We start from the raw sequence: 26,598 nt of genomic DNA on the forward strand, positions 1-26,598 counted from the left end.
TGCAGATTCAATTTAGGACATAAGAACAAGTAAGCCCGCCCCCACCTCCTGTCATCCATCTGTTTACAAGCTCTCCCACTAGCCGACAGCCCCTCACACCCCCAACCTAAAAATAGAGGGCAACAAAGATGGCGAGCAATATTGGAGCTATCCAGCCAAACAGTTTGGAGCCAGATTCCAGCTCAGATGAGGAAAACAAAGACGTTTGTCTGACAGTGAATGGAGAATGGAGCGCAGCGGGGGGCTTGTGACTCCGCCCAGCGTATTTTCTACTTCACAAATACAATCTTCCTCAAACGACTTTTCTTCATCTGCTCCTGATTCACAACGATTCACATAAAGAAAGACTCAGAAATGCAATGTTGAGCTTAATCTTCTTTATATTTGTCCTCCATTATCAGAAAAACACCACTAGAACACCTTAAAAACACCCAAAACATGGTTTTCATTGAATAGGGTTTTGGTTTTTCCCCCCCAGAAGAACACATCAACCAGCGTGAGTTTCCAGTAAATGTTTAAAGCTTAAAACGTTCTGGCTCAGCAATAAAATTGTTCATTTAAGTGCATAAACATTGTTGGCCATATGGAAGCTAAATGCCAAACAAGTTATAAATTGAAACCACGACACTGGAAACCCCTCTTATCAATCTTTTTTAAGCTGCCTTTCCAAAAGGTTGATATGACACCGTTCTGGAAGTTGGTCTTTGATTTGTTTCTAAATAACATCAATAATCCTCGTGGAAATATCCCCAAACTTCCTGCATCTGATGAATCTCCTCTTTTTCACACAAACGTCTCAACATGCTCGCTTGATTCCTTTAAACTAGGCCCAATAACTCCAACAACAACGTCTGAGAGCTACAATAACCTCCACCCAGCTGTTTTCAATTACAACCCTCCGCCAGGAAGAAGAGGGAAAAAGACACAAAGAGGGGTTCACAGCCTTACAGCCAGAAGACACACATGTACTGTAATCCTGGGAGGTTAATACTTCAAACCATTAGAAGTTTGAGGCTGAAGGATGAACACAGACATTTTCTCTGGAAATGAGTCAGTCTGTTTAATTAGGTACAACTTACAGCCCACATGAACCTGCATGCAAATCACTTGGGTAGCTGCAGATAACAGGAGGATGGGATGCAGCCACATGCTGGAAAACGTGACGATGAAGCCACGGCGTGCCAGTGCATGTTCTGGTACAGACTACATGCTGAAAGGCTCTTGGTGTGGTCCTGATCATAAAAACCAGTGAGTGTATCAGGCAGACACATCCTTTCACAAATAGTCTGCGCTTGAATCAACTCCAATGACTTGACCCTTGTTCCTGCGTCTGCTAAAGTGAAAGGGTTTTGTGAGAACTGGTATCACTCTCCAAATACTTCTAAAAGGTTCATTTCATCTGCAGAACCTCCACATAATGCACAAATTTTCACCGTAAGGTTCTGTTTTAACAGCCTTGGAGAACAATGTTTGGACGCACATTTATGGATGGACTCCACCTCTGTGGCTTAAAGCGGTGGTTCACATTACAAGCAAATAAAACTGTTTTCAGACCACAGATCAGGTTAATGTCAGACAGTATTTTCATGGAGCGGCCTGTCCTGGGCTGAAGTGAGCGTCTTTTGTATTTTGAGCTTCCATTTTCCCTTAACTTTTGACGATAAAGTTCATCTCCATCCTTTGAAACATGCCTGCAGCTGGTTTAAACTTCATTTAGACAAAAGATAAACATAAAACATATCTATCAAAGTGGAAGCTGAAAAAAAATCTGACTTTTAAGGTGCAACTGATACAAACAAAAAGAACGTAACTAAAACTGGTATTGTCCAAATGTAAAACATGAACCCACCGTTTAAACAACTTTATTAGCAGCATCATTGTAACGTGATGCAGCTGGTTGCTGAACATTATGCAAGTTTTTATTTTTTGGCTCTTCTTCTGTGAAAAGAAACGTTCCCAATAAGTTTATTTTTTGTTAACGTTTGTTAAGGTTTCAGTTTCGCGGTTGGCAAAGCGGCATAAAGAAAGTAGCTGATGCATTTTGGACACGTGATCAAGTGCCTTGACATGCTTTAAAGTTTTTCAAAATAAAACTTCTTCCAGAATCAGATTCCAAATAAAATGTAATCTTTTTTCCTCTGCGGCCCAGTACCAAACTATCCACGGACTGGGACCACCGGATGAAATCACCAAATGAAACCACATTAGACGGTACAAGAGTCATGCAAAAGTGGACGTCAATGTGAACGGACCAGCTGATGAGATAACCTCCATGTGAGTGGAAGATAGGATGGCAAAGACCTTCAGAAAAGCAGCAACATTTGAGCAGCAAACTTTAGAAAGCTTCTCTGAAGCAAGCAGCGGCTGCATGAAGCCCCGTCAGACTAACAAGACAGCAATTGTTTGGCTCGCATCAGCTGAGCCTCGACCTGACCTCCCGGAAGCAGCAGCCATTTGAAGAACAGCGCGGCGCATGCGACTTCCTAACAAGAGACGCTTGCAGCCCAGCCTTACAGTTCAAACAGGTTACCATGGTGACTTTATATGAAAGTAGAAGGGAATGAAGAGAGTACTGGCAGAGCACAATCGAGCAGTTGTTATTGGCCACTCACCACATGCGGGGGGGCCAAAGAGGTGGAGGAGCCTATTGCTGCTCCAACAGCTGGCAGCTTAAGGCATTAAGGTAATGGACACCGGACTCTGATGAAAGGAGCTGAAGGAATAATGGAGTGACTCGGCTCAGACGGTCTCACTAATGAGGCCGACTGCACAGACCGGGAATGCAAAATTAAAGCTGGATAAGAGAGCTTTACACTGGAATGGAAACTTGAGGGGCTTCCAGTCAATAAAGATAAATCAAGATAAAGATCATCTGCATCCTGAAGATGAAGGCTTCCTTCCTGGTAGATACTTGTACACAAAAGTCCTCACAAGGCCTTGCAACACTGGCGACCTGTTCAGGGCGTGCCCTGCCTTTGCCCAGCAGTGGCAAAGATAGGCTCCAGCAACCCTGGGACCCCAAAAGGGATTTACGAAAGGCTTTGAAGACGGATGGATATGCACACAAGAAAAAAATGTAGAGATGGAATGTCAGCACTATCAAAGGTGGTAAAAGTTTGGATTCTTGAAGAAAAAGTTAGTCAAAACTATAAAAATATTTTATTTTGATTCTCTGAACCTTTTGATGTATATGTGTGACACTAAAAAATGATGCTCTCCAAAGTGAATATATACCCGTAGCAGAGACGGGTAGCTATCATAATGAAAGCATCCGCTCCCTCTTGCCGTGGAAATTCCAGTTTTTATGGTCCGAGTTTTAGACGACAGATCAAAGGGATCTTGCATCAATTCAAAATTTTCCTGGCAGTTGCACAGAGTCGCACCAGCTGACTCCTCATTGTCTTTGCAGCAAATGAGGATGCAGAGGAACACCCAGGGCCATTTAACGCCGGTATTTCCACACCTGACTTTTCATGGGTCCCATTAGGAAAGTACCGCTTTAGCTCAAACCCATTCCAATGCCTGGAATGGGATCATTGGAATGGGTTTGAGCTAAACCCATTGGAATGGGTTAATATTAATATTTAAGCTAATAAGCTCTGATGGATACAATTTACAACTAAAAGTTAGGTGTTTTGAATAATTCTGCTACAGAATAAGATACCCATTTCAATGACAATCGTGTTTTAAAACACATTCTTGTGGAATTTTTCTGATGATGAAGGACATGCATAAAGAAACTTAAGCTCAAATGTGCATTTCTGAGCATTTCTTTAGTCAAATTGATGTGAATCAGGAGCAGACAAAAAAAATTCTGCTTCAAAACCATAGTTTCATTTGTGACGTGGAAATACGCCGGGCTTTGTTCCATTCTGACTTCTAGACGACTAAATCCACAAACCCTCAACTCAGAGGTGAACTTTTAATGAACTCCTGCCGCTCTGCAGAAACTATGTGCTAGAAAGTGACACAGGTTGGGTCATCGTTATTAAAAGAGCACTGGGAACGCTTTAAAATAGATCAAAATATGATCGGAGTCAGACTTTATTGCCAAAACAAGTTCAAGAATGTTGGCTTTTGTTGTTCTCAATACTTAAATATGGCATCTTTGCTCTTAGATCTTACAGTTCTGAATTCAATGGTTAAATCCCTTCATCAGTCACTGAAAAATGTCACCTGAGGTTGATCTCCAGACAATCAGAAAAGATATTCTCACCAGATTAAAAGAATATAAAAGCCTGTTCTGGATTTAAGGTGTCAACCGGTATATTTTTATACTTTATAAAGGTGTGAATATATGACTAAATTTGAATTTGTAAACACTTTTTAAAGCTTACATTACAAGCACATTTGAATACCTAAATATAAACTTGATGCAAACATGAAAAGATCACAGCAGTAAATCCCAGCAGACTTCCACAATGACAAAAATGTTCCCTAGCATGAAAAACATGCTGTTTTTCCATGCACCTCAGTTTCATTTGCTTCCTCTACATCAGTTTTCCCAGCTCTCCCTCGTGTTCTCTAGAAAGTATGTCTCCGGGAGGCAGCTTCCTGTTTGTAGAAGAAGAAGGAGAGATTTCCTCCGAGCTGCCGCTCGCTGGACAAAGTGTTCTGCCTTTGCACAATCACAGGAACCCAGGGGGCAGCGGTGAGGCCCTTTGGCACTTTTAACATTTCAGGTAAAAGCGGCCACAAAGTAAACAAGAAAATGAGAGTCTGCTTGTGGAATTTAAATGCTAAAAGGTCACACTCGGAAGTACATGACAGCCCGAGGGATTAAACCGCACTTATGGGTGCAAAAGCGTGGACAACTACTGCAAGCATGCCTGGTTTCTACATCAAACTCTGCAGTTTTAATTTACTGCTCTGGCAGTGAGGAAACTATGAGTTTTCCAGCTGTCCTGCTTCTCCTGGACTTCAGAAAGCACACGACAGCAGTGCTATACAATACACAATCGCAAAGGAAATGTTAGCGTCTCATAAAATGAAAGCAAAAAATGTTCAGTGTTGTGGGTGCTTATGAGTAATGCAATGCTTTTGTAAGTTATCTCAACGTAAGAAAAACTTCATCAACTAACCAGTAATCAAATCCAACACCTGCAGTTTGTTTTACTCTATAAAAAAGGTCACAACACACAAGTTTTCAATTCTCTAACTAGTTTAAAAGGATGAAAACACCCAAATAAGAGATGGATGTCAGTTACAAGAAACAATATCTTACATTAAGTGAGTTCATAATAAAGCAGCAGTGCAATACATGCACTCTGGAGTTTGTCAGCAGGGCTTCTGCTTTGAAAATTTGGCACAAAAACCCCCAAACTCTCATTTTTACCCACATGCTCCACAAGATTAATGACGTTCATCAGCGTTTCTCTTTGTACAAACTCAAAGATGTGGCTCAGCACTGCGTATGAAAACATGAGCCGACTGCTCCAAGCATGATAATAATTGACGGAAAGAAAGAAATGATCGCAGCTGAAAAGCTCTTATTTAAATCTTGTCAGTCCCAAAAAGTTTGTTAAAGACCCGCTCTGAAGAAAATGGTGTTTTTAACACGATGATGAAAGATATATATTGAGAAAATAAAGCTTAAAATTATATGTCTGTGTTCAAATCGTCAATCATGAACAGAGTGTTAGTTAGTGTAAACAAATAGGTGATAGGAAGCTGGGGGGGGTGATCTGCACCAACAGACCCACCCACAGCTCAGAGGTAAACCACTAATGAACCAGAAAACAACACAAACCTTTTTGATTTGGTTTAAAAACATCATAATCATTAATAAGAGTCCACTGGAAATATTTGAAAGTAGATTAGAAGTTGATCAGAGTGGGACTTTAAACATAGAGGAGGATATTACTCCCATCCATACCATGGTCCGGGTGAGTGCTCGATTCTGATTGGCTGCTGGATGTGCATTAAAAAGTGATAATCAACCGTGATAACGCATGCCTAAAAACATCGCTTGTATTTTCTGTATCACTGCGCTGGCTTCTTTAAAACAAACTTTAGCTTCATCATCTGCACACAAACGAGCGGTTAGAGGTGACCTTTCTCTGAACTGATGCTTTATTTAACCATCGTGACCATCAGCATAAATGTCACTTTCCTCAGCCGCTGCAGTCGAGGTCGGTGCCGGCTCGCTGCGTTGTCACGGTTACATGACACAGCGTAACAAATAGTTTACTTTTTGAGAAAAAAAAGCGATCCAAACCAAAAAACAAACAAAAAATGGGTTTGTAAGTGTTCCACAGGGAGCGTTGATTTCTGATAATGCACACTTCGGCCAATGTCCCTTAAATATAGTGGACCACAGAATCCATTTCTGATACGCTTCTGTTACACAGATGTCACCATAGGCTCTTATGGGGTTTAAAACCAACTGAGCTCGACTTTTTTTTTTTTTTTTTTTGACTATTTTAAAGTCCCCTACAAACAGTTTTTGATTTACTGTAAACACTTAGCTTACTAGCTCACAGTCCCTCACACCCCTAACTCGGGCAGCACGATATGAGGAAAACTTGCGATATGCGATAGAAGTGATCAATATCAACAGTTTAATAAAATAAGAGTCAACATAACTTAAATTATACTCCAAATGATCCTAGTCTACAAAGGAGGCAAGCATCTAACATCAAAGGGCTCATTCTGATTGGTCCACAACGTGAAGGGCTGCATCCGATTGGTCAAATACATAAATTGATTTATTAATTCTTTAAACACTTCAAGCTGCCAGAATATTGTTTTGGGAAACATTTAAGGGTACCATTTATTGCAATTTTCGCTGTCTTTTGCGATAGCTTGATACCGCAATAACGATAAATTAGCAATTTATTGTGCAACCTAAATTTACCGGTGCAACAAAAATGGCGAGTTATCTAGCTGTACGTAGAGTTTTTTTAATCAAGATTGGAGCTCAAACGAGGAAAACAAAGACGTACAAGGATCTATTTGTCTGCAGGTGGATGCATCGGTATGGAGTGGAGCAGGGAGCTTGTGGCCCACCAACTGCAGCATCTACGTTACTACTGCCACCTTTTTCAAGCAGCACTTTTTCGTCTGCGGCTGGTGACAAAAATGCTACAAGAACAAGTTAAAAACACTATTTCTATTGGACAGGGTGTTTAAATGTACTTTTGTTAATAAAACACACCTAAATCCTACATTAAAACCTCATGGAAAGCAGTTTTGTGCCTGAAAAAGAGAATGTAAATGAATGAATTTGATGCATCATTTCCTCTTTTTTTTTGTTACTTATTTTACATTTTCAGACGGGAAACATGAAAATAACGTTTAAGTCAAAAATCTCCTGTGACAGTCTGGTAGCATCCACTGCAGCAGTCACATGCTCCGCGGCACCAAACTCTGTTTACAATTGTGCAACCACGGACATGGTTCCAGGAATCATGAAGAAGAGCTCCCCGGACATGTCTCACCTTCACAACCTTCCTCACAATGCCAGGTTGAGTCATGGCTACCTTAAAGTATCTGATTACACCAGGGTGTCATCATAACAACCGCATAAAGGTTGGCGGTTGTAGGAGCATGTTTGCACCCCGGATCATCTGTTAGGTGATTTGATGAAGCTAAAGGAGATGGTGTCTGGAAGTGGGAAAAGGCAAACAACAACACCGCTGGAGGAGCCCATTAATCCACATGGAGGAGTCTCTGTTGGGAGTCTTTTTAAACCCGAGTGGGTTCATAAGCTCAGAACTTGTTGTCTTAACGCATCACAATAGATTAGAAAGAAAAAAAAAAGTCAAAGTCTGTCCTCTCAATGAATAAAAATTAAGAAATATGTGACTTTATATCCCCCCACATACATAAAAGCTGGGATAAATTAACTTTTTAATATGCATCACTGAAAAACATGGCTGTGAATTCCTAAAAAAGGGCTCAAACTGGGACATCACACACACAGATGTGATCGAGTTAGACTTGCCTGCCAACGGTTTGATTGGCGAGCTGCTTCATCCGATTGAACTGCTTCTTCATTTTTCGGTCCCTCGCCGGTCAAGTCTTCGGAAGCTGCGGTTTAAATCCCGGCTTGGGTTGTGAAGTTCGCAGGGCTCCTGAAGCCGTCGCTATGACAGAAAAAAAGAAAAGAAAAAACAAGCGAAAGCCGTTGAGGAGCCGAGAGCTAATTAAAAATAGTTTGTAGCTTTGCTAGCTCCCTTGCTAGCCCCCCCCTCCAATTGTAATTCTACATAAAAAGAAAAAAAGGAAAGTTTCACTTTTATTGACGTCATGACATTATAAATTGTTTTTTTTCTGGATTATGACGCTCGTTAAAGTCGTACAACAATTGAATGGAACTAACTTTCACCGTCTCCGGCGGCTTTTCATGGCGCTCCTCCTCCTCGGTTGCTGACTTTACCGTTAGCCGGCCAGCTAACGCGCCGCCGAGCCGAGCAGGATAATCCGTTGGCTGCTTCCTGTCGGAGCAGAGCGGGGAACCGAGTGCGCCGCGCGGGCAGCGGCGCTAGCAGCGACTCACCTCCGCCTCTTCCAGCGCACAGATCCGCAGGAAGTAGAGTCCGTCCGCGTCTGACGGCCGGCCAGCACCACCTTTCACTCAGCGCCGGCAGCACAAAATGACCAAATAAATACAATCATTTTCTCTTGAAGTTAGATCCCTTTTTGAATAAAATAATAATAAATAATAATAAAATCAAATAAATAATGGTGATTTGCTTTGTTTTCATGATTGTTATTTTTTTGTGCAGCTTTTTTTGTTGGGCTATTTTAATTATACATCATGAATATTTTTCTCTCTAAATAGTACTTTATTTTTTTTTCTTTTCTTGAAAATTTTAAACATAATTTTGTAAAGTTAAAACTGAATTTGATAATTTTATCAACCCCTGGAAAGTTATAAAATTTCAAAATAAAGTTACTAGAAAAATTAAGGAGATTCTGCCTCCATGTACTAAGAAAAATATTACAAAAAAATCCTTAAATGAATACATGAAAAATAAAAATAGAAAGGAGGTAAGTCAGGGTAAAGTTGCTGGATTACGTCATTATTTTCAAATCTTAATCCTTTTATGATATTGAACACTTGATGCTCAAGAGTATGTGCATCCTTTTATGTTTTAGATGTGCATTATTGTGAGTTTCAAAGATCAGTCAAACAGTCTGGGTTAAAAAAAAATCTTTAGATGTTGTAGAAAACATACTAACTGTCTCTGCTCTATTTTCCTAAAAATTTGACACAAGTTTCTATCAATTCAAGTGCGTCTTGTGTTCATTTTTGTGTTAAAGTTGAAAAATCTTTCTTTTTGTCTTAGCTTTTTTAAACTAACAGTTTTAATTTTCTTTTAACCTTTTCCTGGATGCTGTATTCCAGTTTGTTTTTTTAGCTCAACGTTTTAATATTCAATTATTTAAATATTGCAAGTTCTAAATGCCAATGTGGTAAACATGTTCATGCCCTGAATGACTGAACATATTATAGGTTCAGTCATTACAAAGACACACATGTGCTTTAATTTGATAAAAAAAAAAAACCATCACACTGTCAAAAGGCTTAACCAATTGACCTGACTAAAATAAAAAAAATGGCCACATTTGTTTTTCCTCTTCACGTAACACAAATTGTCGTATACGTTTACTTTTTCAGAAGGATGTTGTGTCCATTCCCAATGTACTTCCTTATTGGAATAATCTAGTTATTAGAGTGGAAAAAGATCAGGAATCTGCCAGCAAAATATTAATAACCAATAAAGTGAAAAAAAAATCTCCTTTAAATTAATCCATGGACTCTACCCATCCAGACTATACCTACAAAGATTTAAAAAAAAAACGGGATGTTACCTGCTCCTTTTATCAAGAACACCCTGAAGATGCTGTACATTTATACTGGTCATGGCCTTTTTCCATTAAATGTCATCATAACCCCTGGCATGTTCTTTGTTGCATTGCACTTTGTTGTATTGGATTAAGTGATGAATAAAGTTTTTGGGGGAGAAAAAAGTGTCAAGAGGCTTGGGCTTTTCAGATTAAAAGCCCCTGTATGTTAACCGTCTATCCAAGAAAAGAAAATAACTGAAAATGTAAAGATAATCACATGTTTGTGTGTGTGTGTGTTAAAAAATAATGTGTTTTTGCACTAAAAATTTTCTTCATCATTATAAATAGAGACGCTACGTAAAGAAAAAGTTTATCAAGCATTTCTTTTAAATTGAAAAATGTGTGCGGATGTGATCACGGTATACTTCCGGTAGAAGTTGTCAACACATTAGAAGCGGCGAGTACTTTGTTTTTAGCCTTCCCCCCGTTTTGTAGCTTTCTGTAATTGACCTAAAACCTATTTTAGTTTTTAACTGAGACTCCAGCTACCTTTTTTTCTTTAAATCACAGCGTTCCTGTTTCTTCTAACAATAACTGTGTTTGTTTTTTAAGCCCAGACTCGAGTGTCCTTCATGATTTAGCGGTTCTCCTGCTGCTAGCTTCATCAGGCAGGTGAAATTCAGAATCATTTAGGAATAAGATCGTCCATGGCAAGTCGACAACCTTTCACAGACACGGACACAGCAGATGAAGCAGTTAGGGCTACTTGTGACGATGCAACCGTCTGTAAAAGGTAAAAACTTTGGGACCACAGCCTACACGTTACAGCCAATGTAATGTTTTAATATTTGCCATGTTTGTGTGACGTCACAAAAGTTCCCCCCATGCCAAATGTTTATGTGTACATCTATATCCTTAGGCTGTTTGTAAAAATATTTAGGTCCGAGAATAAATAAGTTTGAACCTAAAATAAAATTGATGGCTAATATTTCATATATGATATATTTTTTGCCTTGTTTCAGGTTTGCTACCAGTAAAGGCTATTGGAAGGATCCATATATTCAGTATTTTGTAAGATCTGTAGGAGAAAGAAAGGCACCGGAAATCAACAGAGGTAAACAGTCTTACTAATTCTAGTTTTTCTATGTAAATCTTTGAACTTAGGATAGAATTGTCATGAATTCTGACTGTATGTTCTAGTTTTTACCACTTTTCTATTTAATGAGGGGCTTGTTTGGCCTTTGGAAAATAATGCACAGGATATAAACTGTTGTCAAATGTGCACAGAACGCATAAAATTTGTGTCTCAAGCGACCTGTAAGCCTTTTTGTTAGTGAGTCCAAATTGATGCTAAAGAACATAAAAGGGGATATTATTTATTTGAAAGCTGAAAGTTGTTGTTTTTTTCTCCAACATTCTTTTTATTGTTTAAAAAAAAAACATGCCAGTCAGGCCTAATCAGAGGTAAAAGTTGCACATTTTTTGTGTGTGTCTGATTTGACAGGCTATTATGCTCGAGTTCAAGGGGTCAACTTTCTCCTTGACGCATTTCTGAAGAAAACTCAGTGCAACTGTCAAATAATCAACCTGGGGGCTGGACTGGACACCACGTTTTGGAGGTTAAAGGTTTGCAAGCCTTCCACTTGCTGCAATTATACTTAAAATAAAGTCTTAAAAACAACAACAAAGCATCATCAAAAGCGATATTATCTTTTAATCTTTTACAGGATAATAACCTAATGCCTCGGAAGTTCTTTGAAGTTGACTTTCCTACTATTGTGTCGAGGAAAATACACTACATAAAGTAAGTTTTACTCAGCTTATTTGCACAGGTTATGTTTTAAAGGTAATGATCATTTATCATTTATGAAGAAAGATTTTACCCCCCCCCCCCCCCCCAAAAAAAAAAAAATACTGTTTATTTATCAAGTAAACTTGAAGTTTAGTTGTGTTAAACTTTGTTTCTGCTCTAGTATTGTAATGTACAAATTCAACCTCTAGAGGGAGCCATATTTTCGATTCGAGGCTTAGAATTGAAGAGGGAACATTTGTTTACTGTTTTAGTGTGTATTTGTTTACTCTCCCCTTCTACTTAATTTGTCATAAATAATTATAAATCATTAAAAACAATAATACTTTTATTGGATGGGAAATAGATTTTATTGCGGATGTAGATTTTACTTGTGTTCCTAAATAATTTAGAAAATATTCTGATTTGGGAAATAAAGTTGTAAAAATTAACAAATAATTCTACATCTCTGCTTGATGCAAAATAATTTATAGCTTTATTGCTATTGTGATTTTTTTTTCTTTTACTGTGATTTTCAATTTTCTTCCATCAGGACAAAACCTCCACTGTCCAAACCCATTATTGAGACGCACTCGACGGACTCCCTTCTGCTGGGTACATAACTGAAGACACTGCTATGATCCTCTGCCAATTCACTTGACTGAAAGTCTTTTTTTTTCTGCTGGCGTTTCTTCAGATGCCCACAGCCTGGACTCAGATCGTTACTGCATCATCGGAGCAGACCTCCGGAATATCTCGGACATGGAAGAGAAGCTGAAGAAGTTCCAGCTGAACACAGAGTCAGTGGAAGGAGTAGCAGATTTTCCTGTTTCAGAAATGCAAAGAAGCCACCTCTGCTGCTTTCTGTCTGTCTGTCGGTTGTTGATTTGTTTTCTCAGCACAGCTTTTGAGGTCCAAGAACTGCCGCTTATCTTTGAGTTCTCTGACTGTAAGCGGGCTCAGATAAGACTCGCTGTAGTCCGGGTCTGGCTGACTGCAGTGCAGGTCGTCTGCCGCTGGGCGGCTCATTTGTGAGGATGTCACATCCAGGACGCCCGCTTTTGTAGTTCAAACCCTGAACCTGTTTGCTTTGGAAGCTCATCGAGTTTAGAATGTGGAGGAAGGTTGATGTTCAGGGACGACTCTCCGTACAAGCAGTGACGGCTCATCTGTGCGTCTCTTCTATTCACTCCCAGGTTGCCCACGTTGGTCCTGACAGAATGTGTCCTGGTCTACATGACCCCATCTCAGTCCTCTGGTTTGATCCGCTGGGTCGCAGAAACCTTTCATAGCGCCATGTTCATAAACTACGAGCAGGTGATCAAAAGATGGAGGCAGAAGCTTGTTTTTCTTCATTTGTGTGAATGAGTTAAAAGCAGAAAAAGATAAAAATGTGACCTCCACAGACGGCAGCAGACCCTAATCTGTTTTTTTTTTTTTTGGTTCTTCTAAGGCGAACATGTGTGATCGATTTGGGCAGGTGATGATCGAGAACCTGCAGCGCCGCCAGTGCATGCTGGCCGGCGTGGAGACCTGTCAGTCCCTGGACCTCCAGGTAACCAGAACCGTGAGGTGTTTCTTGACATTCTGGGTTGTTTTCGTGGGATGGTCCTCATGTTGAAGTGGTTACTGTGTGCAGAAGGAGCGTTTTCTGAGAAGTGGCTGGGAGCACGCCAGCGCTTTAGATATGATAACGGTCTACAGCATGCTGCCTCAGGAGGATGTGGGAAGGTGAGGAACCCTGAGAACCGACGTCCTGTTTTGTTGCTTTGTTTGCCCTCATAAACAATTAGCCATATTTTCTCTGCTAAATAAAAGGAGCTTAGACTGACTTAGAATGTCAAACTGCTTGTTTTTGAGGAGTTTTTCTCAGAAGCTCTGAAAGCACAATATGAAATTTTTAAATGCTTAAGCAAGGTATAATTTTTCCTTTTATAAAGTTGCAGAATCCTGACTAAATTAGTTTTAACGTATAAGTAGAGATTTCTAGAACAGCAAGACTTCAAAGTGGAGAACTTTGCTTTTATTATATTTCATTCCAATTGCTTTTACTCAAAGTAATTTACGAGTTAGGATCATATAAAGTGTTTATCTTTCTCAGATAAGAACCACATTCTAAGAAAGCCTGAAATAAATCATGTCAGACTTAAAGAGGAAAAAAAACAAACAACCACCTTTCTGCCTTTAAACCTTTAAACTCAGGACTCCATTTAGCGTCACTACTGATACACAGCATAAAAAATGAATTTTACAAAGAAATATGAAGCAAAATTACGTTAAAAACTTCTTTCGTTGGGAAGTTTTCATATTTATGCTCATAAAAACGTCAAAATTCTTCTTATATTGCTTCTTTTTATTATTTCCAAATGTTTATTTTTATTAAAGTCTTGTCATTATATAAAATAGGTTCATTTATGCTGATTTTTTAAAAACTTATTATCAAAACACTAAATGATTTAATGTTTTTTTTCTTAGATTTAACTTGACATATTTAAATGAATTTCACAAAAATGCAGAGATTTATTTGTACTTTAAAAAAAAGAAGACTCAACAGTAGAGAAACGAAAGAGGTTTAAAAAAAAAGTTTATGATTAAAGGAGAGTTTAAGAGACTTTTTATTTAAAGATGGAAAAAAGATCCGCAGCAGCAGAGAAAGCAATGATGATTAAAAAAAAACAAACATTGAATGTTTTACTGCTGAACGGGAGATTTGTTGATTCCTTCCATTTCTGTGATTTACAAATGGGTTTGTGATTCTTGCAGAATCGAGCGGTTGGAGTTCCTGGATGAGGGGGAGCTGCTGCAGCAGCTTCTTCAGCACTACAGCATCAGCTGGGCCACCAAGGATAAGCTCCGTCTGGGTAACCTCCTGCGCTTTTTCCTGCAGTTACTTGATTTAATTTATGCTTAATTATCTTATGATTTACCTCTGAGTCACACTGGTTGAAACTGGTTATTGTGCTGCCTTTCTGACATGATTTGTGTCTCCTCAGGTCTGTCTCAGGTGTCGTTTTGAGGGAAAAGGTGGCCATGTTTCGTCAGCGTCCCGGGCTTCTATCTGCTCCATGAGCCGTGTTGGGTAGAAAACGTGACTCAGGCATGTTTTGGACTGAACTTTGTGTCTTACAGCGTGTGAAATGATTCCAGCGTGCTGTGCTAGTTTGGTCTCAGAGGAGTTCCCTCCATGAAAGAGGAACAAACGACCTTCAAAAGGCAGACGGTCCTTCTTAAAAATGCTCTGCCATTTTCAATCTGCCTATAGGTCGGACGCATCCATGCATGTGAGCATGTATTTGGTGTAAAAAAGGGACTATTTCTGTTTCCCTGTGACCTAAAATGGAGACCAAGCGGTCGGATCTGTGACATCAATAAACCATATTATTTGTGTGAATCTGTTTTTAGTTCCATGTGTGTCTAAAATGAACTCTGTGTGTGTGTCGGGCTTCAGAAATTTAAAGTCTTTAGATCTATTTTCAAAGTGTTCCAAGTGGTCTTTAAATGATAATTAGGCTGTTTTTACCATGTCTTTCAATAGAAAACGGTTGTTTTTTAGGACATAGTTTCTGTAGAGAGGCAGGAGTTCATTATCAATTCATCTCTGACTTGTGGGCGGGGCCCTCGCCACCCCAGCCGAACGTCAGCGGTGCAACAAAAATGGCGAGCAACATTGGAGCCAGATTCCAGGTCAGACGAGAAAATCGTGGATCTGTTTGTCTGCAGGTAGATTGATCAGCTTTTGGCCCACTTGGTGTGTTTTCTACGTCACACATTTGATGTTTTTTTTTTTCTATTCCTGATTTGGATAAAAAAATCTCCAGAAATGCAATTTCAAGCTTAATTTTCTTTATATTTAATTCCAATTAATTTCCCTGATATTGTGCTTTGCAGCTACAGAGACAGTTGATGGAAATGTCGCCACACAAGTGACATGTCCTGGAAAATATTTCCACCTGATGAATCTTTTTTATAGAATCAGTTGCAGAAAGAAAACAGCTATTTTTCAAATCTGGTTTTTTCTTCCTTTTTTACTTGTGGACCGAAAGGAAAGTGTGCTAAGAAAATTTGTGGGAAATGCGGACAGACAGAGCCCCGCCCGGAATGTCACTATATGGATGACAATATTAGCAATTAAGGAGTTTGATTCTAAATAATTACATATGTTTTTATGGACAGACAAAGACCATTGGGACTTGGGACATGTCTGTGTGGAGTTTGCATGTCCTCTGCATGCGTGCAGACACTCCGAGGTCTTTCCACACAGAAGTTACTCCTGTTTTTCCTTTACTTTATCTTTTATCTCTCCTTGCACACTCAGAGATAGATGCTGCCGTCACTAATTTATCACACCATTAATGAGACGAGAGGCAAAGTCCACCGTTTGCTGGAGTGGAAAACATTAACTGAGCTGTTCTTGGTATCTAAATGTGTGGAGTTTCTTCTGGATGTAGATCGGAAATCAACAACTAATAAAAAACCCATTTAGACACTAAGAGGTCTAACGAAAGAGTTGAGTAAAATCAAAGACATTTGAAGGCAAAAATGGAGATATTAATGGACAAATTCTGAGTTTACAGGCTGTTTTTCTGCTGAAATTCGCAGGTTGTGGAATAAGCTGCTCTCACCTCTACAGCTTTAAGATGAACACGTTTAAAGCCTGTTTATTCATTGTTTTACTTGCGGTTTTTGTAGTATTATCAATAGAATTTATAAATGATTTGCCTAATACTTTATGTCCTGGGCGGGTGTCGATTGATTCCAATCAAAAATTGGTGATGCATTTGAAAAACCTTATGGGATGGGGCTGGGAAGTGGGCGTGTCTTTTGGTTTAAAGGGTGTGTTGTGGAGTCTGTCAGTGCAGATAGACCTTTCAGAGTACGGCCTTCTTCACCGCTGACTTTTTCCACACAGCGGCCTACAATCTGTCCGTCATGAGAACGGCAGATTCTGCTGAATATGTTTTGCTGCTGTTTTATGTAAAAATGTTCATAAAAAAGACTTTGATGACGACCAAAAACAAAATCCAGAATTTGGAGACAACCATGAAAATGTTTAAAAAATATGAATGCAAATCTAGATTCACACTTTATTAATCTGTCAGAATGGACTTAAAATGACATATTTTACCACAGATTAAAAAAAAGAAAGTTTATTTTTATGTTATACCTTTTCTATGTCTGTTTTTTTTTAAATGTTTTTATTTTTTTTTATTTATTTATTTTTTTTTACAAATTATCTTTAAAATGACACAGAAATACCCCTGAGTCTAAAACTTTGGTCCCTAAAAAGTTTGTAAACTCTCCAGAATTATTTTTATTTTTATCATCAATCGGCTTTTTGGTTCTGGAAAACAGGTTTTTGGTATTTTGGAACAAAATATTGGACTTATAATGTATGTACATATTGTACATACTTTTGATTAGATGTGATTTATAATATTTTTATTTTATTTTCATCACTCCAAGACTCCTATAATTTCATTGTAATACCATGTTCAATGACAATAAAGGATTCTGATTCTGATAATACCCCTTGTTTTTTCAGTTTAAGCCCAATACATTTTGACTTTTGTCTCCCAGATCGGATTTTTTTAAAGAAATGTCTTATTCTGTATTTAAATGTTGAAAATTGTCTTTATGTTTGTGGAGACTTGGAAAAAACTTTAGCTGAATGCATTAATGCAATCCCATCAGAAGCTGTAGCTTTGAAACCTTTTGGAGATGACATGCAGTTGTCCCTTTGTTATTCCAGCCGGTGCACACGGCAATCATTTCATTTTTTTTAAATGAATAAATATCTTTTATTAATTGCAGCCAATTGAGAAAAGCCATGAAGCAAAGATAAAGCACAGAACATATTTTCATGTTTAGTTTTCTTTGATTTCTTTGATCAGGTGAATTAAATCTGATGGATTCAAAGACTTTCAGCCTAAACTTTGATTGTTTTATGGGATCATAATATATCACGCAGAAAGATAAAGAAATAGGAAAGAAAACACTAATCTTAAGGAAAAAAACCACTTGGAAATAGTTAAATTATCTGTAATTTTACCTTTTAAAAAAATATCAAAATTTAGAAACAACAAAAGGATTCAAAAGGGGAAAAATGAGCTAAAAATATTAACTGTTACTTCAAATTGAATGTTTTAAAGCCCATTAATAGGAATTTATTTAAGTTCTAAGCAAAAAGCTTGTATTTTTGGAGTTTTAATGAACCTAGTTGTAGTTTATTTTGATTACAGTTGGAAAAAAACCTAGTCTAATGAGTGGAAATGACTCCTTTTAGAACAAAATATGAACAAAACGAAAACAATAATTGTCCACCTTAATAAATCCTGGTAAAATCTAAAATGAGCACTTGTTTTTGAAGACAAATCTATGTTTTTGTTTTAAAAGAAATGACAGTCAACATTTTTAGAATTCAAAATTACATCCTTAACATTAAGTCAGGTTTTTCTATCGTCAAGACCTTGAAGAAAAAAGGATTTTGACTCATTTTAATAATAATTTCCTTAATTCCAGACCTTAATGAGACCAACTGTGCTGCGTCTGATAAAACGCTTGTAAAGACGTAGAGCAAAACGAAGTTAAAACAACTTAAAACGTGAAAAAATATCTTGAATCTTGGCAAATATCAAACAGTTTGCAGTGTAAATTGGAGTGGAAACACATAAAACATGCTGTAGATCCTCTATCCATACAGTCTGAACCATAAGGCTCATCCAAAATCAAATAAAACATGGATCCTAACAGTAAAAAAGGGGCTTGGATCTCTATTCGGTTCATTAAATGCACAAAAACAACAACATTCTTTTGGGCTGGTCAACAATAAACCCTTCAAAGGTGTCAAATAAAATACATAAAATGGAAGAACTTCCTGTAACGGAGTGTCACTGTGTGAAACGTGGTTGTAAAGTTAAGCAGCAAACATAGAAGCAATGCGTGTAAATTCTTTAAAAGAACATAAGACTATCAGCCTGTTATTGCATGTCCCTGACTGGATTCAGAAAGTCTGCAGAGAGCAGTGAGGCACTAAACCCTTGGACGTCCTGCAAAGCGTCCTGCCTTATCTGTTTGGGCTGCTCTGAGTCATTGCAGGCCGGCCTGTGCAGCCAGATAAAGCAGAGGTGGTGATTATTGTGAATAAATAACACTTTAACCTGTGGAATGTCAGCCTGATCCTGTTTATTGTGGTCAACCATAACCACTAATGTCCTGCTTTGAACTTTATCGTCACTTTATTGTCATTTTGGACAGAGTCGTTTATGGAGTCACCTTTTTAAGAGCGTTATAACTGACTTGGCAAAGCTGAAGACGTGTCAGATCCCTCATGATTGAATCATGGGTGGAGATTCTTGATTATCCTGCAGATCTTTGCTTTATGAGCCCCAACAAAAGCAGGTGTTATATATAACCGTTGCAGGTTCCCTGACTCAGTTGGAGGATTGGAGCTGGGAGAAGCTTCCTGCGAGCAAAGACTCGGTCATGGAGAAAATGGACCTGGAGGACGTGGATTCGGCTCTCATGGAGAAGGGAAAGAAACCCGCCGCTGCTAAGCCTCCCAGTAAATTTGAGAGGTTGTACCAGCCCTGCCTGGCTGAGATCGTGGGCACCATGTTTTTCGTCTTCATTGGTTGTGTGTCGGTCATCGAGAACGTGCCAGCAGCTGGACGGCTGCAGCCGGCTCTGGTTCACGGGCTGGCGGTGGCGGTGATGGTGGCGGTCATGGACAACATCAGGTAAACTGTTTGACCCACTTCAATAAAAATGGTGCCGTCAACATGTTCTTGAAGCATTTTTCCAATGACGGAGGAAATATATAAAGAAAATTAAGATTTAAAATGCATTTCTGAGTATTTTTTCTATTTCAATCAGGATGAATCAGGAGCAGATGAGAAAATCCAACTAAAATGGGCGGGCAGAAGTCTCCCCGCTTCGCTTCATTCCGATGCATCCACTTGCAGACAGATAGATCCATGAACATCTTTGTTTTCCTCGGTCGTGGCTGAAAACAGCTGGATAACTTCGATATTGTTCACCATTTCTGTTGCACTGCTAATGTGAAAAATGGTGAGAAATGGTCATACGCATACGTTCGTGGAAAAAGTGAGAAAAGTTGTGGTCTTTACGTGAAAATTCCACAGATGGATCACGGATGAGTGTGCACATTTTATGCAATTATTGCGTATAAACTACGGAAAATACGGTAAACAACATAATTCTCAATTATAAATGTTGAACGGCTCTAAACAGAATTCATGTAAACTAAAGACCCGTCGGCTGGAACCTTCAACGGACATCTGCGCACATCCACGAATGAAGAACGCAAGAAACACTTATAAAATACGTAGATCAGGCATGTATTACCGAAGACCCAAATTTCCTACGTGGAAACTGCGCAAAATGTACGTTGTGGGTGCGTGACTCGACCTGAAGTAAGTACATGTGAGTAAATGACAAAGTAAATAACACTAAAAGGATAAATTAGATCAACTACAAGGTCTTCTGAATAAAAATGTCTTGTCTATAAACCCTCAACGGCGTGGATCTGTCGTGATGTCAAAGGGACGGCGTTCCAGAGACGAGGAGCAACTCCTCTGGCTTTATAGCAGGTTTTTTGGGGGGAATTTTTAAAAGCTTTTGGTTTGAAGATCACAGGGACCGGGCCGAAGAGTAGGAGGTTAAAAGGTCAGCAATGTCAGCAATATGAGAAGTACAATTTTAAAATCAACTCTACATTGAACTGGGAGCCGATGTAAAGAAGACAGACACTAAAGGAGTTCTATGTGCGGCTTAATTGGTTCCTGTTAAAAGCCGTTTGAACAAGTTGCAGACATTTTAGGGAGATTTTGTTAACACTTCTCTTATATCCATATATTTGATTATACCTTTGGCACAATAAAGAACAATTTCTGATGAAATAGGAGTTATTTTCCCAGATTTTTGTCTCGCCCAAAAGTAAGATCACTTGATTTCATTTCTGAGGCTCCGCCTTTCGCTCTTTGTGGGTGCCGCCCATTTCATGACGTCAACCTTGAGCTCAGCGTGTGTTAGCCTGGAGGCGGGGCAGGCAGCACAGACTCGTCCTGGAAGGGGCGGGTCCTCACTTTGTGATGTCACAATGTGAGGATCCCCTCGTTTTCGTGGATTGGGAGGGGCTGCTGCTCAGAGAGCAGGGTTTCAGAGGAATGCTCTGAAATGCCTGAACGGATCAAAAATACAGCTTTGGGGTATTTTAACAAATGATAATACCCTTAAAAGCTCAGAAAAGCGGATTTTACATTATTTAGACCCTTTAAAACAGATAAAAAGCGAATTAAAACAATCTAAACTAGAAGAAATAAAAGCATGCAAGCAAAAGGAATGATGGGAAATGAGCTTACTCCGTGCCAATTGTCCCAACCACAACTCAGAGGTGAATTTCTAATGAACTCCTGCCGCTCTGCAGAAACTATGTCCAAGAAAACGACACAGATTTTTAGATTTGGGCTAAAAACGGCGTCATCATGAACAAAAGAGCACTGGGAACGCTTTCACAATAGATCAGATGGGACTTTTGAGTGGAATTGGTCACATGATTTTGCTACTTGTTTCCTATCTCTGAAGTGGCTCACATTTCAACCCCCCCTTCACCATCGCCATATACCTGTGTGGAGGCATGCGACTGACAATGGTGGCGCCCTACCTCATCAGTCAGCTGATTGGAGGGGTGCTTGGAGCTGGAATGGCCAAGGTCAGCTGAAGAATGAAGGCAATGCCGTCAGAACATTCAAAGATGTTTATTCCTCATTCGCCCCTTTTTGTCCTCGCAGCTGATGACCCCCCCGGACCGCTACATCAACGCCTCGGGAGCAGCTTTTGACATCCTCAAGTCCGAGGCGCAGCTGTCCAGAGCCATCTTTGGGGAGGTGGCCATGACGTGTCTGGTGACCATGGTGGTGCTGATGGTGGCGGTCAATGGCAAGACAAAAACCCCCCTCGCCCCGTTCCTGGTGGGCTGCACGGTCACCATCAACATTTTGGCGGGGTGAGGACAAAACGCCACAAGGGTAAACTTTGAAAGACGCACTCGGAGGAAAATGGTGTTTTTTCTGATGATGGAGAGCAAATATTTAAAAAAAATCATCTTAAAATTGCATTTCTGAAAATTTCTTTATTTAAACTGTTGTGAATCAGGAGCAGACGAAAAAATGCTGTTTAAAACATACGCTAGGTGGGCAACAAGCTCCCTGCTCCACTCCATTTTGATTCATTCTGCTTGTAGACAACTAGATCCAAGAACGTCTTGAATTTCCTCATCCGAACCGGCATCTGGCTCTAAACTGCCCAGCCGGATAGCGTGAATATTGCTCGCCATTTTTGATTTAGGCTAAAAACAGCATAAACATGAGCTTTGAAAATAGAGCAAAAGATGAAAAACACCATTTTTCTGCCTTTATTGACTTTCATTGCAAACATTACTTCAGATGTAGAAATGAGTGATATTTGAGGATATTTCTGAAACATCCAGCGTGGGCTCCGCTCTCACACATGAAGAAAAGAAACCAAAAAAGCCTCCAAACTGGACTCCTTTCTCTACACACTTTGACATTTCTATACTACGTGACTTGCTAAAAGGATATCTTTGAACTATGCTCTATAAACTATAAACTATGTTTATCTGGTTTATGATGCCATTGAACCCTCAGCTGGTTGAGAAATGTGGCGAAAACAAAAATAAAAGCTGTTTATAGGACTCAAAATACTTGATTTATGGACGTTTTTCAAATGACAACGTTGTGCTAAAACTCAAAGTTTGTTTAAGTGACAAGTAAAGCAACAGGAGGGGAAGTTTAGCCCCTGATGGACACAAACACTGTTTTATTACTGTATTTACTGAGTTTTTAGTTCTAAAGCTGCTCCTGAACGGTTAATAAACAGAACTGTTATCCCAATAACTGATAAATAAAGTCAATCATACTCAAGACGGGGGTTGAAAAATGCAATCATTTCATTTATTGTTGTTATAAAATCATTTTTCTTATGGGTTTTGCCATGAAACGTCATTCGTATTGAATTTTTTAGTCCTAATTCATGAAATTGTGACTAAACTGCAGCCTCTTACAATTTGGATCATTTAAAAAAAGCAAAAGTCTTAAGACTGCTCAATAAGATTTCCCTTTTGTCACCCAAAAAGAGCAGCGCTTCTAAAACAAAACAAAAAATAGACAAGAAACGAAACCCGCTTTGTTTTTAAAATGCTAAATACTAAAATATACAATACAAGAAGTTTCTGTTGAAGCAAAAATTGTGAAAAAAAGGTCAAATCTGGTAAAGAAGACAAAAAAATATATATAAACGTTTGCTATATATTCAAAGATATTTGCCCATCAACATTAGTAACGTTGTGTAACAAGTCATTCGATAACCTACTCCAGTCTTTTTCATCTTGAATTAGCTTCAACCCGGAAGTTCCTGCTTAGTTCTCCTGTTCAATTCCCACTTGAGAAATGCCTATATGCAGTGATGACACAATGAGAGTGCAGTCTGGTTCAGGCTGAGAGCAACACAGCTGAACATTGTCCTTTCCCAGGAATTGAACCTTCAACCTTGCAGTCAGCGGTTTTCATCTTTAAACTCTCAGTCCGATCATCAAAGCGTTCCCAGTGGTGTTTTAATTATGATTATGTTGTTTTAAGCCAAAATCCTAAACCCTGTGTTGTTTTCTAGAATGCAGCGTACGTCATAAAAACGATTTTTTCATCTGCTCCTGATCCAGAATGATCTGAATAAAGAAACACCCAGAAATGCTGTTTTAAACTTAATTTACTTACATGTCCTCCATCATCAGCACATGTTAAAAACACCATCTTCATTGGACTTGGACATCTTATAATATATGGAATTATAATTTTAAACGTTAATTTTTAATAACTTCACAATTAAACCTCTTTGTTGATATGCAGAGGCGGAGCTTAACTGTGGGTTTGTCCTGCTAAGATTTGATTTATTTTCTAAAACTTTTTTTAATAATTTTTATGTGTTTTAATGCCAAAATTCATATTTCATTTAATGTTTTAGGTTTTTTTTTGTTAAGGTTTTAATGTTTTTTTTTTCACAGCTTATTTGTTTGTTTATTTGTTTTTATGCATCACAATAAAAAAAAGATAATTAAACGATCCGTTTTCTTCTGTTTTGGATGCTTCCCTTGCGGTGGCAGCGGGGACGTGTCCGGGACGTGTCTGAACCCCGCCCGGGCTTTTGGCCCCGCCGTGATGGCCAACTACTGGACCTACCACTGGGTGTACTGGGTGGGGCCCATCGGAGGAGGCCTCCTGGCAGCAGCTCTGCTCCGGTATGGCAGCCTTCATAAAAAATGACCTTGCAGAAAATCCCCCCCCCCCCCCCCCCCGTGATAAACCTAATCTCGCCTCTCTCTCTCTCCTCTTTCAGGCTCGTTCTGGGAGATAATAAATTACGCATCATAGTAAAATCTTAATTCCAGCCTTTATTGTGTGTTTATTATCACACAGGTGAGAATCAACTAGTAAACTGTTATCAGTGTCTATTGTGCCCTTTTTTTCTAAGCAGTGTAAAATAAAAAAAGACAAATGCGCTTTGATTTATTGTTTATTTTTGTGGGTTCTTGCTGTTGGTTCTCATGGTTTGGACCGGGCTTCCCGCTGCAGAATCTTTAGCGGTATTTCTCAGAAAGAGCCAAAGCCACGTTGGCCAGGAACTTATCACAAGCCACGTGGGCCTCCGGGGTGAAATCCTTGGGGAACATGTTGGCGATGACCACCTGGAGGCAGTGCGCCAGGAGCTGCGTGGGAGGGAAAAACGGGTTTAGTTCTGCCAGGGTCAACTCTCCAGGTGAACTCCAAAGCCTGCGTCCTATGTACCTTGAAGTTGGCCGGGTCAACCCGCAGCTTGAAGGCGTGCAGCTCGCTGAGCTCCAGCAGGCCGGCGGCCAGGTCGTCGATCTTGGACACGGCCAGACCGACCCCACCCATGATCTTCTTGCCGTGCTTCTTCACGGGCTCGGAACCAGCCTTCGTGTCTGGCCAGTGGGAGAAGTAGGTCTTGGTTTGGGGATACACAAGAAGCATCCTGTGGGGAGATAACCCAATAAAACAACGTTTTATATAAGAAAAGAATGTGTACTTGTAGCTTTTACGCATGCTCCAGTGCAACCGGTCAGCGGGCGGTACTTATAAGACAGTAGCTCGTGAGAAATGCCGAGGTTGTGAGTTTAAACCTCACCTGGAGCATGCAGATATATCTGTCTTAATATTAAATTTTACATTTTAAACATTCAATGATGAATTAAATGCAAAAACGCGCAGATTTATGAAGTCTAAGTTGGAAAAATCCAGGATGACCAGACTTGTGAAAAGTCAAAGTATGAAGTGTTTATCTTTGAGGATCAGTTTCCAGCTCCCCTCAGCTCCTCTCTTACCTGCTCAGAGCGTCAGCACCAATCGCATCAGCGGACTTGGAGATTTTGGCCCAAAGGGCCTTGACGGCAGCTTTGTCCTTCTCTGTCAAACTCATCCTCTCTGCTGCTCTCGAACCTGAATCAGATGGTGATGCGCTCTCTCTGGCCTTCTTCTTAAATTCATTTGCCCCCCAAAGTCACACCCATGCGAACCTGTGCCAAGGCGCGTCCATGACGCACGCGGAGCCGCACAGGCAGGCCTGATAGAAGCTTCAGTGGCGGGATGCCAGCTGGAGGGGCGCTATCAGCCCCCATCATGGGCGTCGGTTGGCCAGAAACACCATCGTTTACGTGAGCTGAGAGTCTCTGACTCCAGGGTCGCAGCAGGGGAGCCCAAGGGTCAACTGGGGTCAGCATAGGTCACGGCGGGAGTGACAGCCTTTAAGGTTCAAAACATAGAAGTAAAGAAAAAAATATTCAACACAATAGGACATTAATTTAACATAATTACGTCATGATACACACATTATTTCAAAATAATTTAAATTGCATGAAAAGTTGTTGGACATAAATCACAACAAACAAGTTTGTTTTGACGCTTTTTAAAATTTTATGTTATTTTCCTTCAAATTAGGAGCCAAAATACCAAATACTCCAGAAAATCAAATGAAAGACAATTAGAGGAGAGAGTGGCTCTAAAGAAAACAAATCCTAAATAAAGTACAATTTAAAATATTTATACATAATCACCAAAATCTATTACAATTATGGAAAATGTGAAATTCAAAATGGATTCAGATAAAAAAAAATCTGTTAAATAGTAGAAACACATGGCTAGAAATTATATAAATATAGTAAAATATCACTTAAATTAATTTGTTATCATTTTGTTTTAAAATCATACACGGACGAAAAATATTTTCCAGATTTATCAGTGGTTTCATTTTTTTTTAATTAGCCCGTTTTTGGCTGTCATCATTCATTTATTTCCTATCAAGGAGGAGTGGGCTGTGCAGGCGGTGTTTATCAATCAGCCTCTTTGGTTTTTCACCAAAAGGCCTGCAAAGTTGGCACGCGGCGCAGGGGCGGAGCGCGCGCTGCTGCAGATAACAGCAGTGTGGCTGAAGTGATAACAGTCTGGAAGGCTGTCAAACTGCTTCTGAAAAAAGGAAGAAATGAGTAAAACGAAGCATGTGGGAACAAACTCACAGAGTTTTTTAGAATAATAATTCTAATTTTAGAGCTCTAAATATATGACACAATTGTGAATTACACAATGTTCATTGCACAAAAACGGCGTTTTTCTTTTAGTAAACATTTTAACGCCAATTTGTAAAATTGTTATGATGCTGATATCTAAATGCTTATTTTTTTTTAATTTGTATATTATTGATGCTGTATAATTAAATAACCCTATAATAATTTGTTACTTAAAGGAAAATAAGAATACTTCTTTTCGAATTTAGTTTGAATTAGGCTCAAATTAATTTGATTACTGCAAAAAAAATAAAAATCAATTTAGAAGTTTGGGATTAAGGTGAAAAATTCTCCAAAACTTCTCAAGAGTCTAAATAAAAACAGAAATAAGGGAGGATGAGGT

The 26,598-nt window shown here is 39.2% G+C and overlaps 4 protein-coding genes across 12 annotated transcripts in view; 2 read left to right on the forward strand and 2 right to left on the reverse strand.

Annotated features, from left to right (window-relative positions):
* Positions 1 to 8,603, reverse strand: part of arhgap17a (Rho GTPase activating protein 17a) — a 30,717-nt gene extending 22,114 nt beyond the window's left edge. For 8 of the 9 annotated variants that reach the window (XM_078937101.1, XM_078937103.1, XM_023949433.2 and 5 more), the window contains exons 1-2: positions 8,324 to 8,603; positions 7,946 to 8,087 (exon numbers count right to left, since the gene is read on the reverse strand). In XM_078937101.1, coding sequence (XP_078793227.1) covers positions 7,946 to 7,998 — 53 coding nt within the window. In that variant the 5' untranslated portion in view covers positions 7,999 to 8,087; positions 8,324 to 8,603. Of the gene's footprint in view, positions 1 to 7,945; positions 8,088 to 8,306 lie in introns of all 9 variants that reach the window. The other variant, XM_078937099.1, reaches the window with a different exon arrangement.
* A 1,608-nt stretch (positions 8,604 to 10,211) lies between these two features.
* On the forward strand, positions 10,212 to 14,975 carry lcmt1 (leucine carboxyl methyltransferase 1). Its single transcript, XM_004080143.4, has 11 exons — positions 10,212 to 10,588; positions 10,818 to 10,909; positions 11,300 to 11,421; positions 11,523 to 11,599; positions 12,138 to 12,199; positions 12,282 to 12,384; positions 12,781 to 12,901; positions 13,038 to 13,139; positions 13,224 to 13,315; positions 14,348 to 14,445; positions 14,578 to 14,975. The coding sequence occupies exons 1-11, from the start codon at positions 10,503 to 10,505 to the stop codon at positions 14,598 to 14,600; spliced, it is 978 nt and encodes a 325-aa protein (XP_004080191.2). The 5' UTR covers positions 10,212 to 10,502; the 3' UTR covers positions 14,601 to 14,975.
* A 3,910-nt stretch (positions 14,976 to 18,885) lies between these two features.
* Positions 18,886 to 24,182, forward strand: LOC101170960 (aquaporin-8). Its single transcript, XM_023949431.2, has 5 exons — positions 18,886 to 19,320; positions 21,188 to 21,314; positions 21,394 to 21,608; positions 23,781 to 23,915; positions 24,014 to 24,182. The coding sequence occupies exons 1-5, from the start codon at positions 19,067 to 19,069 to the stop codon at positions 24,057 to 24,059; spliced, it is 777 nt and encodes a 258-aa protein (XP_023805199.1). The 5' UTR covers positions 18,886 to 19,066; the 3' UTR covers positions 24,060 to 24,182.
* Positions 24,178 to 25,126, reverse strand: hbae5 (hemoglobin, alpha embryonic 5). The gene is given in 3 exon segments (NM_001278798.1): positions 24,178 to 24,383; positions 24,463 to 24,670; positions 25,020 to 25,126. Coding segments are annotated over 3 exon segments (432 nt in total). The 5' UTR covers positions 25,115 to 25,126; the 3' UTR covers positions 24,178 to 24,254.
* Positions 25,127 to 26,598: the final 1,472 nt, after the last annotated feature.

Source organism: Oryzias latipes, chromosome 19 (assembly GCF_053564925.1).
Source record: "Oryzias latipes strain Hd-rR chromosome 19, Olatipes_Hd-rR_3.1".
NCBI lineage: Eukaryota > Metazoa > Chordata > Actinopteri > Beloniformes > Adrianichthyidae > Oryzias > Oryzias latipes.

Excerpts from the sequence above, each read along its gene's own strand:
- LOC101170960 (XM_023949431.2), top strand. The coding sequence starts at position 19,067 with ATGGAGAAAATGGACCTGGAGGACGTGGATTCGGCTCTCATGGAGAAG. Across the intron at positions 21,315-21,393 it reads TTGGAGCTGGAATGGCCAAG|CTGATGACCCCCCCGGACCG; the intron begins GTCAGCTGAAGA and ends TTGTCCTCGCAG. Across the intron at positions 21,609-23,780 it reads ACCATCAACATTTTGGCGGG|CGGGGACGTGTCCGGGACGT; the intron begins GTGAGGACAAAA and ends TTGCGGTGGCAG.
- lcmt1 (XM_004080143.4), top strand. The coding sequence starts at position 10,503 with ATGGCAAGTCGACAACCTTTCACAGACACGGACACAGCAGATGAAGCA. Across the intron at positions 11,600-12,137 it reads AGGAAAATACACTACATAAA|GACAAAACCTCCACTGTCCA; the intron begins GTAAGTTTTACT and ends TTCTTCCATCAG. Across the intron at positions 12,902-13,037 it reads TGTTCATAAACTACGAGCAG|GCGAACATGTGTGATCGATT; the intron begins GTGATCAAAAGA and ends GGTTCTTCTAAG.